Genomic DNA, 14,343 nt, shown 5'->3' with positions numbered 1-14,343 from the left:
AGAAGTTTAGTGAGCCGACCGTTTGTTGAAGTTTCAAAGACGACAAATTGAGTTGTAACAAAGTTTTGGATTTTGGGTTTTTACGAGATCGAGTTTTGGGCCTAGGACGAAGTCAAGAATTAACTTAAGAAGTTTCCAACGAGAAAAATAAAATAAAAGAAAAGTTACGAGCCCAAAACCGAAATCAATCAACTAGAAGAGTTTCGTAATTCGTCACAAGGGCAAGATGGGTATTTCATGCACATTAGTATAAATAGGAAATTTAGAAAACCCTAGCATCATTTTTCTTCTTTTCTCCCTCTCGGCCGCGTCCTCTCTTTCTCTCCCGACCTTTCTTTCTCGTCTTCCCTCTGCAACCACCGGAGAACACCATCTCCGGCCTCCATCTCACCACACGGCCACCACCTCTCGTCACTGCTACCACCAGTCAAACCACAATCCAAATCCGACCAAAACCCAAGAGAAATCAAAGCCATGCATCAGCCCCAACCTTCACACTACTTCACACTCGATTTCCAAACCTACGAAATCACTGTTCATCATCATTCTCTGATTTCCGGCCATTTTCTTACCTCATTGCCACCATAGCTCTACTCAGCAAGCAACAAGGAGCAAAACCCAGAAGTCTCGACACCCACCAAAGCCGGAAAACGACATACGAGCTTCGCCGGAACCCATAGCTCTACATGCCTACGTTCTCCTGTCTCCAGCTCGAATCGAGCTAAACCATCTCCGTAGTTGGAATCAACACCTCTCCTTTGACCATAACCCCAAGGCTTCGACCTCTGACTCCGATCAGAGTCACCGCACGCGCCGCCACTGGCGCGTGGGCACCCCAACGCCGCCGTGTAGTATCGCCGACAACCCCTCCTTGTTTCGGTAAGACGATCTCAAAGCCCTCTTAGTTTATTGATTAAGTATTGATCCAGATTGGAATGGGTTGATAATTTTGAGTTCTTTGGTTGGTGTTCTTGAGTGTTGAACATGTAAGAAACGATGGGATTATGAAGAAAATGGGGCAGCTTCTGGTCATTGCTTCGATTTGAGTTTTTAAGGGGATGGTGAAGAATAGAGGACTACAAGGAGTAGCACATTATGGAGATTTTGGGTCTCGGCAGAGCAGGTATGGGGTAAGAAATCCCAACCTTAAACTTATGATTTCATTTTTGTTGGGATATTGGAATTGATTAATTGAGCATGTTGTCTTGAGGTGGAGATGAATACCCAAGTCAAGGAAGGTTAGCCGAGGCTACCAAAGGAAGGAGTTGAAGAGATTATGAGAAAGGTAATGGCATGATGAAACAAATGAGTTACTGTTTATTGTGGTTGTATTGTATCCCCTGAAAATCGAAAGTAGTCAGTGGAAATGGATAGTTTCTTACCTTTATAGTGCTCTGTTGAATGTTAATGAGTTGGTGCAAATTAGATGATGTATGTGTGATTGGTTATGTTTGACATAGAAAGAAATTGATAATTGAGAATGGACCATTTATGGAAAATGAGTTATGTTGTGAACAAAGTTGGGGAAAAACCGATAATGAAAATAATGGATTTTGTATATTCAATTGAGGTTCATGAAACAAGGTTAGAAACTCAAAGTATTCTAATGTTACCATATCCCGAAATGATTTTGAGAGGTGAAATCGTACGGATATGGTAATTGTCATTTGTTTTCTTAAGGTAGAAGTGCTAAACAAATTTTGGTCAAAGTGCCAAGTATAGTCACCATATCCTAAATGATTCAAATGTTACATCACTTGGATTATTTGGGAATGGTAAGTGTATTTGTTGGTTAAGAAAGGAATGCTAGACAATGGCATCAAATATTTAACCCGAACTATATTATCGAAAGAAGTATGATCACCCTATCCCGAATGAGCTTACTATTCTAAGTGAATTGTTCGGGAATGGTTTCTAATAAGTATCGATCATGGGTTATTTGGTGAATTTTAAATTGAGTTATGAATTAGTTACTTATCGGATGTAATTTTTGTTAGGGGACTCGAGCGTGTGCACATGAAATTAGAAGAAGTATCGAAAGTCGGAAACGAAGCTAAGTTTGGGCGAGCACTCCAATTCCAGGTAGGGTGAGCTGTCCCTTCCTTGTTAGAGGATTTTCGATATGCGTGTAATGCTCTAGTATAATAGTATGTTGCCTGCAAGTACATTTTTGGTTGTTCATTAGTCGATGCCTCGTGATACCTGTGTTTTCATAACTGATAATTGCTGATTGCGAAAACTGAGGCTAGACTTGCATGTTGAGATACTGTACCCATTGTATGTTTGTACTTGTGACCTGAAAGTGAATGGGACCTAGACGCGTTGATTCCTAGGGATCCCACGGTGTCGATAACCACAAACTTTGCCCATTCATTTCTGACCACATCAATATCTTGCTGGGATATATGCTGCTTTGCCTCTTCTCTCCCACTGAAACAAAATGGTTTACATGCAATTGGTAAATTGACAACCAGAAAACATATCATACATGCAACTCAATTGTTCACAATGATATAATACAAGAATGAATCTAGAGTGAGTAGTACAGAACTCTATGCAACCCTAAAAACAGAGGTGCTTTATTACTCCAAACCATCATGTGTACATCCTTTTGCCAAATACAATGGACTAGTAGAATACCAAAATTATTGTTGGATCAAAGGTTTACCATGCATTTTGGACAACCAAGACATAATTCATATCCACAAGCACAAGATGCAAAAAAACAGTGACCAAAATTTCAATAACCACAATCCAAGCAATATAAACTAGTTTTAATTATCTTGCTGAAAAAGTCCAAATTCTTATCTTCCACTATTTCCTTCATGTATCTCATTATAAAGTATCCACAATCTTTGTCGGTCTTTTGCTCCGGGATACCCTGAAAACAGTATATTAAATACCAACTATGGCCAGTTAAATTCGAAATAAGAAACTTCTTACAACTAAGATTTTGAAAACTGTTTCATAAATCATACTGCACAGTTTTTCCAAGTAGTTGTTTTTCTGCCTTGCCTTTTGACTTGAGCATTATGTATTTTGATGCCGCTTTAATATTAACAGAAAGTTTGTGTTAAAGAACAAAATATATGCAGCTAGAAACATCAGTTTGAAATATAAGAATAACTAAAAAAGCCATCCACTTACTGATCGACAATGTCCTTCCATTCTCCTGTAACAAGTCTCCTCTTTAATGGATCCATGAAGTAGACAATGTCTTCTTCAGCATTTATTACAGTCAACATGTAGTGACATCTTCAAAGCAAAAAAAAAAACACATTTTTTGAAGACAATAGATGTTGACATTACAATATTCAGCAGCATAACAATTTCAGAAAGCAATCCTGACAATCTATGAAGATTACATACCCAGAGTTATATGACAACAAAAGAATTTGGCCACGCTTTGCTCGTTTCAACCTATCAGCTATTGCACGGGAACACTCAATTGGATTACCACACCCAATGGAACCAATATCAGTAGTGTCCATAAATCCAACCATGTCCACCATCTTCGATTTTTTCAACACACCATAAAGATAGCTACAAATCAAAGAATGCTTTATTAAATCATAATGTTGAGGACATTTTTCTGTCAAAATTCCAACTAAAGCCAGTAGAGTACCTCATATAGATGCATATACAGCTGACCGATACTTCCTTCATGGTAACAAAGTTATTAATATTGTGTTTACTCACAATAGTTTTGGACACATGTCCGAAATTCTTTTCATCGAAGTCGCAGACAATGGTGTTCCCATTAATGTTTCTTTGGCCCAACTGCATACAGCTTTAAGGGATGGAGGAATAGTTGGTGGCAATGATGTCATGTCTAGATCTTCCTCATCGTCATCATCATCATCATTTTCTTCTGTCCTTTTTCTCTTCTTCAATCCTTTACTCTTTGCTGGTAACTCTTTCTGTAAATAAAAGTTGTACAAATTAGTAGGGACAATTCATTTACAAGAATTAACTTCTGGTACATTTAAATCAAGTGAGAAGAAGGTCCACTCTAGCCGGTCATATGCTAACCAAGTTGGGTTTTGATGTGAGGTGGATCAATATAATTATGAAATGTGTGGAGTCTGTTACCTATGCCATCCTGGTTAATAGTGAACAAACTGAGCTAATTACTCCGACTCGGGGGATAAGGCAGGGTGATCCACTCTCTCCATACCTATTCATCTTATGTGCTGAAGGGCTTTCAGCTCTTCTTTCTCAAGCAGTTGATGCAGGTGCTATTCACGGTTTGAAGATGTGTCCTGAAGCCCCTACACTACATCATTTGTTCTTTGCGGATGATAGTTTTCTTTTTGGAGCTGCAACGATTCACGAATGTCAGACTATTCGTGAAATTCTCAATATCTATGAAAAAGCTTCGGGACAAAAGATTAATTTTCAGAAAAGTAGTGTGGTTTTTAGCAGAAATGTGCCTATTGCTATGCAAATTAGCATGGCAACTCTTCTTGCAGTACACAGAGTAGAAGAGCATGATAGATACCTGGGTTTACCGCTGCGTGTAGGAAAATCCAAGACCGAAAAGTTTCAGTACATCAAAGAGAAGTTGACGAAGAAGCTGGTTAATTGGAAGTCAAAGATCCTAAGCAGTGCAGGTAAGGAAATACTTATTAAAGCTGTGGCTAAAACTATGCCACAATATGCCATGAATTGTTACTTGTTACCAAAAGGTCTATGTGATGACATTCACCAACTTTGTGCCTCTTTCTTCTGGGGTGATACTGATGACGAAAAAGATTCATTGGAGGAGTTGGGACAGATTATGCCTAACAAAAAAAGAGGGAGGAATGGGCTTCAAAAGTTTATATGCTTACAATCTTGCCATGCTAGCAAAACAAGGCTGGAGGATTATTTCAAATCTTCAATCTCTCATTGCGAGATTGTATAAGGCAAAATATTTTCCAAATTGTTCCTTCTGGAATGCAGAATTAGGAGATGCTCCTTCTTTCTCTTGGAGGAGTATTCTTGCAGGGAGACCGGTGCTCAAAGCAGGAGTTAAATGGAGAGTGGGGGATAGCGTGAGCATAAATGTGTGGCATGATGATTGGATCCCTAACTGTCCACAGTACCAAATTCAAAGACCTACAAATTGCCAGGTTGAAAAAGTTGCTGATTTAATTGACTCTAATGAGCGTTCTTGGATCATTGCCTCGGTGAGTACTCTTTTTCCCCCTGAGTTGGTTGAACACATTTTATCTATTCCTCTAGCTCGACGCCCTGTTAGGGACAGATTGTATTGGAGACCAGAACGTAGGGGTCTTTTTACTGTTAAGACAGCCTACTGGGTGGTCAGGGAGCATGTACTAGGTGATGTGCTGGCTACTACATCAAATGGGGATTCGTTTAATGAACTTTGGAGAAGACTTTGAAAAGCCAAGGTGCCTGGGAAAGTCCAAATATGTGTTTGGAGGGCATGTAACAACTTGTTACCTACAAGAGACCGGCTTATTACAAAGGGCTATGAGGGAGACTCAAGATGCTTGTTGTGTAGGCATCCATTAGAAGACACTGCGCATCTCTTTTGTAAGTGTCCGGTTGCTGTTGAATTCTTCTCTACTCCTCCTTTTCATCTTCAGAATTCCTTTCTACCTAATGTAGTTTTTAAGGAATGGATGTTAGAAAGAGCTTTACACTTGCAAGCTGAGGTGTTTGAGAGGCTTCTGATAGGTATTTGGTCGATCTGGAAGAACAGAAATAGTATGTTATGGGACAATACCTCAAGACCAGCTGCTGATCTTTTCCTAAGTGCCATGACTTGGCTAGATGAGTTTAAAAAAGCTCAAGCATCTTCCAAGATTACCCGGTCACAGGGGATAGAACGATGGCAACCTGCACAGGGTTCTTTAGTTAAGATAAATGTGGATGGTGCTTTTCTGCCATCACTTAATCATGGAGGCCTTGGGGGCATAGTTCGGGACTCTATTGGTCAGTTTATGGCGGCTTTAGCTCACTCTGTGCCACATATTTCTTCAGCCAAGCAAGCAGAATTGCTAGTTATAAGAGTAAGCGTGGATCTTCTTAAACAATTGCATCTGGATAGGGCTATAGTTGAGACGGATTGTCTTGCTGCAGTCCAAGATATTGCATACAAGGATGCTGCACTCACCGAGTTTGGCAGCATTATAGATGATATTCTAATGCTATTACATAGCATGCCGGAGGTGCAAATCAAGTATGCTCCTCGGAGTTGTAACACAGTGGCTCATCGTCTTGCTAGTATTGGTTTTGAATCACATCAGAATGAGACCTGGCTCACTCATTCTCCTAGTTGCATTGCTGATGGACTACTCTATGATTGTAACCTTTTAAATCATTAATAAAGTACCTTGCAGTTTCTTTCAAAAAAAAAAAAAAAAAAAATCAAGTGAGAAGTAGTATTTATTACCTTACACTCTGCTGAAAAAATTATCATGTTTTCGGGCCAGGCCACATAAGTCCCGATCGCATCACAAACAGTCACTATTTCATCCTTGATTGGGAATGGAAGCTTAGCTTCATCCACTAGAGAGCGTACAATCGAGACACACTTATTTCCTTCGCCCAATGGAACACCATGGATAAGCTAGCTGTTGCTTTCGTCTTTGACTTCTATAATTGTTGCAATAGCCACAACATTATCGATTGAACCAGAAGCCAATTGACACTCTTTTCCAATTGTCTGTGGCTAAAAATTACAAAGTGTTATATGGTGAGACACTAAACAAGATAGCTGAATGTATAACATGGCAGCACATCATCTAACTTAACAATATAATCATTCAATGCATAATACATTTATAGTTACCTGAACTTCAGCCTTCTGTTTTTCCAGATCAACAAGAATGGGACCATTTTGCTCAGCCTTTGCCGTAGCATCCAATTTCTTTTCATTAATGGGACTGAGATTTTCCACAGGCTCCTCATGAAGTTCTAACTCCAAGGACTTTCTGAATGTGGTTGGAATCCGCATTTCAGTTGCCTGGGCAGCTTTCTCATGCAGATTTGAAGAACTTCCTTGTCCAGAACCCATTTTCCTATAAATGGTGGAAACTTTGGCGGACTCAGTTTGCACAGCCTTCCAATTGAATTTATCTTCTAACCTCTTAAGCCTCTCTTCCCAAATTACTCGTTCTTCTGCTAGTATCTTCTCCCTCTCTTGTTCCATTATTTTCTGAATACTCAACCTAACAGTCTGTTTAACACTTTGCTTTCGGTGCTTTGGGAGGTTAAAGTATGCAGCTTTCCTCACATTTCCTCCTACTCCTCTTACTATTCTAGTATTTTCAGGATTTCCCAATGCTAAGGTCAACACATCATTTGCTCCAGAAGTGCTTAACTCTCCCTCAACCTCCTTTTTCTTCAAAACAGCCTGAAAAATATAAGTGGTCAGGTTATGTTGCAACATTACATTGAAAATTCCTTTTGACAAACCAAAATAGGAACGGCTTACAATTTTGTTGGCCTTCTCGATTGAAGGATCTTTAAACCCACCATTCTTATCTTGACGTGCTTTGATCCACATTGTTGCACGATCAAGTTCTCCATCAGCCATAGTTGCAGACTACATCAATTGATTATGTCAATATCTATACTATCGTATACATCAAATAAATCAAAATGTCACAAACCATGAAACCATTAATTGATAACTTACTAGTTCTTCCTCCAATCCAGCGTATCCTTTACATGACAGCCGGTGAGGATACTTATGTAAATCCCGTTTTTTTTTTTTTTTTCCTGTTTTTCATGCACTTCCTACAAAACAATGTCCAGTCAATGCATGCTTAACATGTTAGTACTAATTGCAAAACCAAAACATTAACTTATAATAGTTGAACCCTTACCAAGAATGCGTTAAATAACCTTTCCTTTACAAAAATCTCCCAGTCTAGTTGATTAATGAAAAGATAGTCTTCTGGACGAGACTCGATAAGTTCGGGGTTATCTCTATAAGGGAGAATGTAGCGGGTCGTCAAATGGCTCTTAAATTCTCTCCATTTCTGTCCTGCTGAGATTAAAATCATTCTTTTGTGCTCCGGACGCAACACAAATGCCAACTGCATACATGAAAATAGCAGTAAGCAACATCTAAGTAGTTAAACAAGTAAGCACATATTATATTCAACACTTTATAGATACCAAAAGAACAAAAAACAGGACAGTTCTCATACCAGCCTTCCCAGATTTTATTTTTCTGTTCCATAAGAACATCCTTCCAAGTAGGAATCGTGATTGCAATCTTCTTGCGAGCTAACCAGCTTTCCCTATTGGTTGTCCTTTCTCGCTAAACTTAACTGTCATCTTCTTTCCAATAGTTTTTCGTCTAACAATGCGACTCATTGTTACACAACCTTGTTTCAGCAATTTCAGACCTTCCTTTTTTGTAGCTGTTGAACCTAGGGGTCATCATGGGCCGGGCTAGGGCCGGCCCTACCCTAAATTTTAGGGCTTAGGGTCGGGCCGGGCCTAGTCAAAGTCAACAAAATTTAGGGCCGGGTAGGGTCGGGCCGGGGCTTAAATATGCTAACCCTTACCCGCCCTAAAAGCCAGATCTATTAGGGCCGAAAAGGCCGGGTCGGGCCGACCTTCCGAATAGGGCCAAATAGGACCGAAAAGGGCCTTATTTTGTTTAATAAAAAAAAAACTTACATTATTTTTTTTCCTCAAAATGTGGCTCAATGGTTATATAGGTATAAGACATTGTTTTTGGTTGATCATATTTAATATGTGTGTGTGTATAGGAATTAACTTATAACATTTATTAATATTAGTTAAGGTGGTTATATTCAATTAACTATCTCTCTAAATCTCCTAATATTAATTGTTATGTAACAAAGAAAATAAAAACTAAAGAAAACAAAGCTTAAGAAATCAATTACAAAGAAAGAGATAAATTGAATATTATAGAAAAAAGAGAAACATAATTAAAAAATAGAAAAAATAGAAAATTATTAGGGCTTATTCGGGCGGGCCTAAAGGGCCGGGCCGGGTTTCATTCTCATGGCCCATACCCTACCCTATTTTAAAAAGGGTCGGGCCGGCCCGCCCTAATGCAAGGGCCGGGTCGGGCGGGCTTAGGGCGGGTTTAGGGCCTAAGGGCCAAATGATGACCCCTAGTTGAACCCTTTGATCTAGTTTTTCGTTTCGATGACAACTTTGATGCAGCATGTACTGAACCCTTGGTTCCAATTGATGTTGCTCCATTGGATCGCTTGGAAGTAGACCTTGTCCTTAGCTGGATTTCCCTCATTTTTTTGGCCATTGCTAGTGCTTGAGAAGAAGGTTTTCGTGTCGAAGGTGCCATTATCTACAAACACAAAACCACAAACAATCAGCTTTTCAGTTCTAATATTTAAGTGTTGCGATACAAAACCAAATACAGCCAAACCTCATAACATTTTAAGTGCTACAACAAGTAAATAAGAATTCAACCAGTTTGCTTCATAATTAATCAACAAAAACATATCAATACACATGATAAACAAGTTAACTGCCTATACTACAAATGCATTCAGATTAACTGTCAAAATCAACAAAAACATCTATAATACACGTCCCTGAATCCCCTAACTTGGTTAGTTTGATAACTTTGATAGTTATCATTTATCAACCCATATCCCTTCATTTCCTTGTCACATGTAGGGGTTCTGTTGATCACTGACTGTATTGTCATAGGTTTCGATGGGTGGAATTGTTGCTATGAAGGGCTGCTGCTCTATTTCCAGATTCCCAAGCTCTTCTTCTCCATCATGATCATGAGCATAATCCCTCTCAGGACATGTTATAATTACTGAACAATTCTCTTTGCTTGGGTCCTCTACATACCATACTTGTTTCACATCCTTCCCTAACACAAAAGGATCAGATACATGACCTATCCTATTCAAGGTTACCAATGTAAACCCAAACTCATCGACTTTAATGCCCTTGGCATTTTCAACCCAATCGCACTTGAAGACAGAAATTCTGAACTTATTATAATCCATCTCCCATATAGCTGCAATAACTCCATAAAAATCCATGTCATCAATTTTGGGGTTTCTGTTCTTTGCACCAGCTACTTGTAAGGCATGAGCATGTAGGAAAACACCGCTATTCTGGGCTTTCGTAACATCGTCACGTTCCGTAGTATTGAAATGAACCTCATTAACCATGTAACTAGAAAATGTTGGTACATCTGAGTTTACTCCATCTTCAATCCACCTCAATGAATCAGAGATGTTATTATTAGGATCCCCCAATGCTTCAACAACTTGCAAAAAGTTATAAACGACTTATGTTACAGCCATTTATTCCAAATATAACCACCAAATACATTTCAAACAAAATTTGGTACTTCTCTCTATATATAACACTTACCCTTTCCTTTATCCAATTTGGAAAAGTTGAATTTTGCTTATCGGTCAGCCACCTTTCATCTTTTTTGTACTTAGGATATTGTTGCTTCAAAATCTCCATGTGTTCTCTGCAAACCAGTCCATTGATTAGTACTAAGATTTTAAAGTTAACATACATATAGAAATTAAACAGTAGCTCAAAATTGAAATAAATACTTACTCAAAGTATGGTCGGGCATCATCGAGATTCTGTAATACATTGAGATGTGCTAGCTCCAACTCCCTTCCATAAATAGATACAATACTTGCACCGGATAAGGGTTTGGTGCAGCTTTCGTCAAATATACCTATTGATGGGATGCCAGCTGTATCTTCACCACAAAGTATACGTTCTGAGATAAATTTCACTGCTTCTTCAGCAATATATGACTCGGCAATGCAACCTTCTGGATGGTGTCGACTTCTAACATAACTTTTCAGGGTTTTCATGTACCTTTCAAAAGGGTACATCCACCTAAAGAATACGGGGCCACAAAGCTCAACTTCTCTAACAAGATGAATTGTGAGATGGATCATGATATCAAAGAAGGAAGGTGGGAAGTACTTCTCCAGCTCACAAACTGTCAAAACTAGATCTTTTTGCATTTTCTTCAGCTCTCTTACATCTAACACTTTACTGCATATAGCCTTGAAGAAGAGACAGAATCGAATTATTGCAAATCGGACTGGTTTATCTAAACTTGAACGTATAGCAATAGGTAGTAGTTGTTGCACAATCATGTGACTTGAGACCAACCAGCCTTAAGTCATCTATGGAAACAAGATTTCATATATTTGAGGAAATGCCATAAGGACCCTTCATGTTGAAGAAAGACATGCACATTGCTTTCTTCTCTTCTAGAAGTAGATTCCAACTAGCAAGTGGCAACTTGTCCTTTTTTGGCCCAGGTTTTGGTCCTAAACCAGTCCGTATACCCATGTCCACCATATCCATCCTAGCAGCAACTCCATCTTTTGTTTTTCCGGGAATGTTGAATAATGTACCGATAATACTATCACAAACATTTTTCTCAATATGCATAACATCGAGAATATGTCGAACTGGAAGAAATTTCCAATATTCAAGTTCAAAGAATATGGACTTCTTCAAACTCTGGTAGGTTATTGAACTGTTTGGTCTGCCTTCGATAAGGATGATGGCGCGGTAACCATCTCCGGTGACCAATATGGCTCATTTTCTGTCCATCAGACAACCGATAAGGTTTTGTATTCTCACAACATATAGGACAACCATTATAACCCTTTGTAACACTACCTGATAAGTTTCCATAAGCGGGAAAATAATTTATTGTCCAAAATAGAACAGCTTTCAGTTTAAAGTATTCTCCCTTAAATGCATCGTACACTCCATCTATCCCATCCCACAGCTTTTTTAAACAGTCAATTAAGGGCTGGAAATATACATCAATATCATTTCCGGGTTGTTTAGGTCCGGAAATCAATAAGGTTAGCATCATGAACTTCCTTTTCATGCATAGCCATGGGGGGAGGTTATAAGTAACAAGTATAACTGGCCAGCAAGAATATCTGCTACTCAAAGAGCTGTGGGGATTGAAGCCATCAGATGAGAGTGCAAGTCTAAGGTTCATAGGATCATTACAAAATTCTAGCCATTTTTGGTCCACTAACTTCCAAGTGGGGGCATCTGCTGGATGGCGCATAAACTCATCTTTTCGTCTTTCAGACGCATGCCAAGTTAGATTTTTGAAAGTTTTTGTCGATTGAAACTTGCGCTTGAACCGTGGGATTGGGGGAAAGTACCACAATACTTTCCCGGGTATCCCTTGCTTCTCAATATTACCGTTGCCTAATTTCCACCTTGACTCCCCACAAGTAGGACAACTAGTAGTATCAACATGCTCGTCTCTATACAAAATGCAGTCATTAGGACATTCATGTATTTTTTTAGGGTTTTTTACTTCAACAGTGTCTGGACACTTAGGAGACTTTTAAAATGATACTTGAACTTACAATGTTATCAATATGATACCTGGACTCATTTTTTCTTATCAACGTTGTACCTCCGTCCATTTTCCGTCACAGTACCGTTAGTCCAAGCACGTGTGACTTATGTGAGGCACTAAATGATGACAAAAAGACTAATTTTCCCCAACTGTAGGGCTATATTCGACATTTTAGTAATTTTATTTTATCAATCTTTTCTTTTTCCCTACCCACCTACCTATCATCTTCTTCCTCTATCCTCTCCGCCTCTAGTCGTCTTCCTCCTAAACTCTTTCCATAGATCGATCACAGACAGAACCAGATCAAATCACAGCCTAGTGAGGAATTGGATGTTGGCGGTGCACCAATTTGCCCAAGATATTTTCAAATTTTTGATTGGTGAATATACCAATTCACCTCCCCCATCGTTTGATTCTTGTAAATTTCACAGCAATTTCTGGGAAATTTTGGTTCATCTGGTCACTTTTCATGATGGGCTCCCTCAAAGGATATCACTGATCAACCCCAAGTCCTTTCAAAACCCCAACACCATAATTGACAATTGACCAAAACATGCAAACACCAAAATATGACAAAACAATCTCTCTTTCAACATATTCTGTCTTTTTATCTCATCACGAGCTGCGAGAAATCAATCCCTTTTTGTTGGCTTCACTAACAGCTTGCAGGGATTGTGAGACATGGCCCAACCAACTAGGTTTGGTAGCTTTAAAATATGTTGATCTGGGAATTGGGAATTTGGAATTTGGAATTTTTTGAAGCTTTACAGAAAAAGTTTTGAAGCTTTGGAAGGTTGAAGTTCGAAGCTTTACATGGGATTGGGAGCAAAGGGTTCCTGAAAACTTGTTTTGGGTCACAGAAAACTTGGATTTCGATGAGGAGAGTGATGGTGGGTTGGTTTCGGTTGTTGATCGGAGCCGTCGTCCTTCACCATCTTCGTCCTCGAAGTCTCCGCTGCCCCTTCTCCCAACGATGCTGGTATACTCGGGGATATGGTGGTGTCTAGGGTTTATGTGGTGGTGGTGGAGGCGGTGGGGCTGAGGATATCGTCGTCGTTTTCTTCGTGTAGTCGGACGAGATGAGGAGTCATCTGCAATTTTTTAAAATTTTCTTTTAATAATAAGTTGGACTCAATGACAATTTTATCCCTGAAAATCTAGTCACGTGGAGGTCACGTGCTCATATTTAACGGCACCGTGACGAAAAATAGACTGAGGTACGACGTTGATAAAAAAAAATGAGTCCAGGTATCATATTGATAACATTGTAAGTTCAGGTATCATTTTAAAAGTCTCCTAAGTGTCCAGACACCGTTGAAGTAAAAAAACCCATTTTTTTATATTCCATTCCTATGAAACTAAAGTCTTTTTAGCCTCATACTCTGACCCTGGTATCTCATTACCTTCAGGAAGAAACATTCCAATCATGATCAACATATCAGAATAGCACACATCAGACATTCCATGCTTTGCTTTCAGGTTATAAGTCTGTATAAGCGCATTCAATTTGGTGTGCTTCTTACAACCAGGGTATAAAGGTTTATCTCCATCGTCGACTAACTTCATAAAGTCATTTGAGTCTGCTGAAAACTGCTCATCCTCACAATTATCGAAATAAACCTCATCCTCACTAGCCATTTTTTCTCCCTGATCTCCCAACCTTATATTGTCTACCCCATCTTCTTCTTCTACCATATCTACAGTAGCTTCAGATGGCTCTTCATTGGCATTCATCGTTGCCCTAGAAGGTTCCCCATGCCATACCCAATCTTTGTAACTCTCATCTATACCATTCCAATATAGATGATCTTTTATCATCCTAATTGAAAATGTCTCATCTGTGCCCCCACATTTAGCGCAGGGACAACAGATATTATCTACATAGCTAGCATTCTCAAAAGCAAACTTTAGAAATTCCTCAACACCTAGTTCATATGTGTGTGATCTTCTATCAGCATGCATCCAAGACTTATCCATCTCTAAAA

General features: G+C 39.1%; 1 protein-coding gene and 1 long non-coding RNA gene across 3 annotated transcripts in view; one reads left to right on the top strand and one right to left on the bottom strand.

Moving 5' to 3' along the window:
* Positions 1-287: 287 nt before the first annotated feature.
* The window catches only part of LOC133722513 (uncharacterized), a 35,002-nt gene continuing 20,946 nt past the window's right edge, over positions 288-14,343 (top strand). For both annotated transcript variants that reach the window (XR_009852811.1, XR_009852812.1), the window contains exons 1-3: positions 288-1,130; positions 1,211-1,285; positions 1,998-2,082. This is a non-coding gene — a long non-coding RNA (uncharacterized LOC133722513). The remainder of the gene's footprint in view (positions 1,131-1,210; positions 1,286-1,997; positions 2,083-14,343) is intronic.
* On the bottom strand, positions 6,556-7,695 carry LOC133722511 (uncharacterized). Its single transcript, XM_062149397.1, has 2 exons — positions 6,803-7,695; positions 6,556-6,682 (listed from the first exon to the last, which is right to left on the bottom strand). Exons 1-2 carry the CDS (start codon positions 7,547-7,549, stop codon positions 6,581-6,583), a joined length of 849 nt encoding a protein of 282 aa, XP_062005381.1. The 5' UTR covers positions 7,550-7,695; the 3' UTR covers positions 6,556-6,580.

The sequence above is a fragment of the Rosa rugosa genome, chromosome 7 (genome assembly GCF_958449725.1).
Source record: "Rosa rugosa chromosome 7, drRosRugo1.1, whole genome shotgun sequence".
Taxonomy (NCBI): Eukaryota; Viridiplantae; Streptophyta; class Magnoliopsida; order Rosales; family Rosaceae; genus Rosa; species Rosa rugosa.
This window is presented reverse-complemented; position numbering and strand designations above follow the sequence as displayed.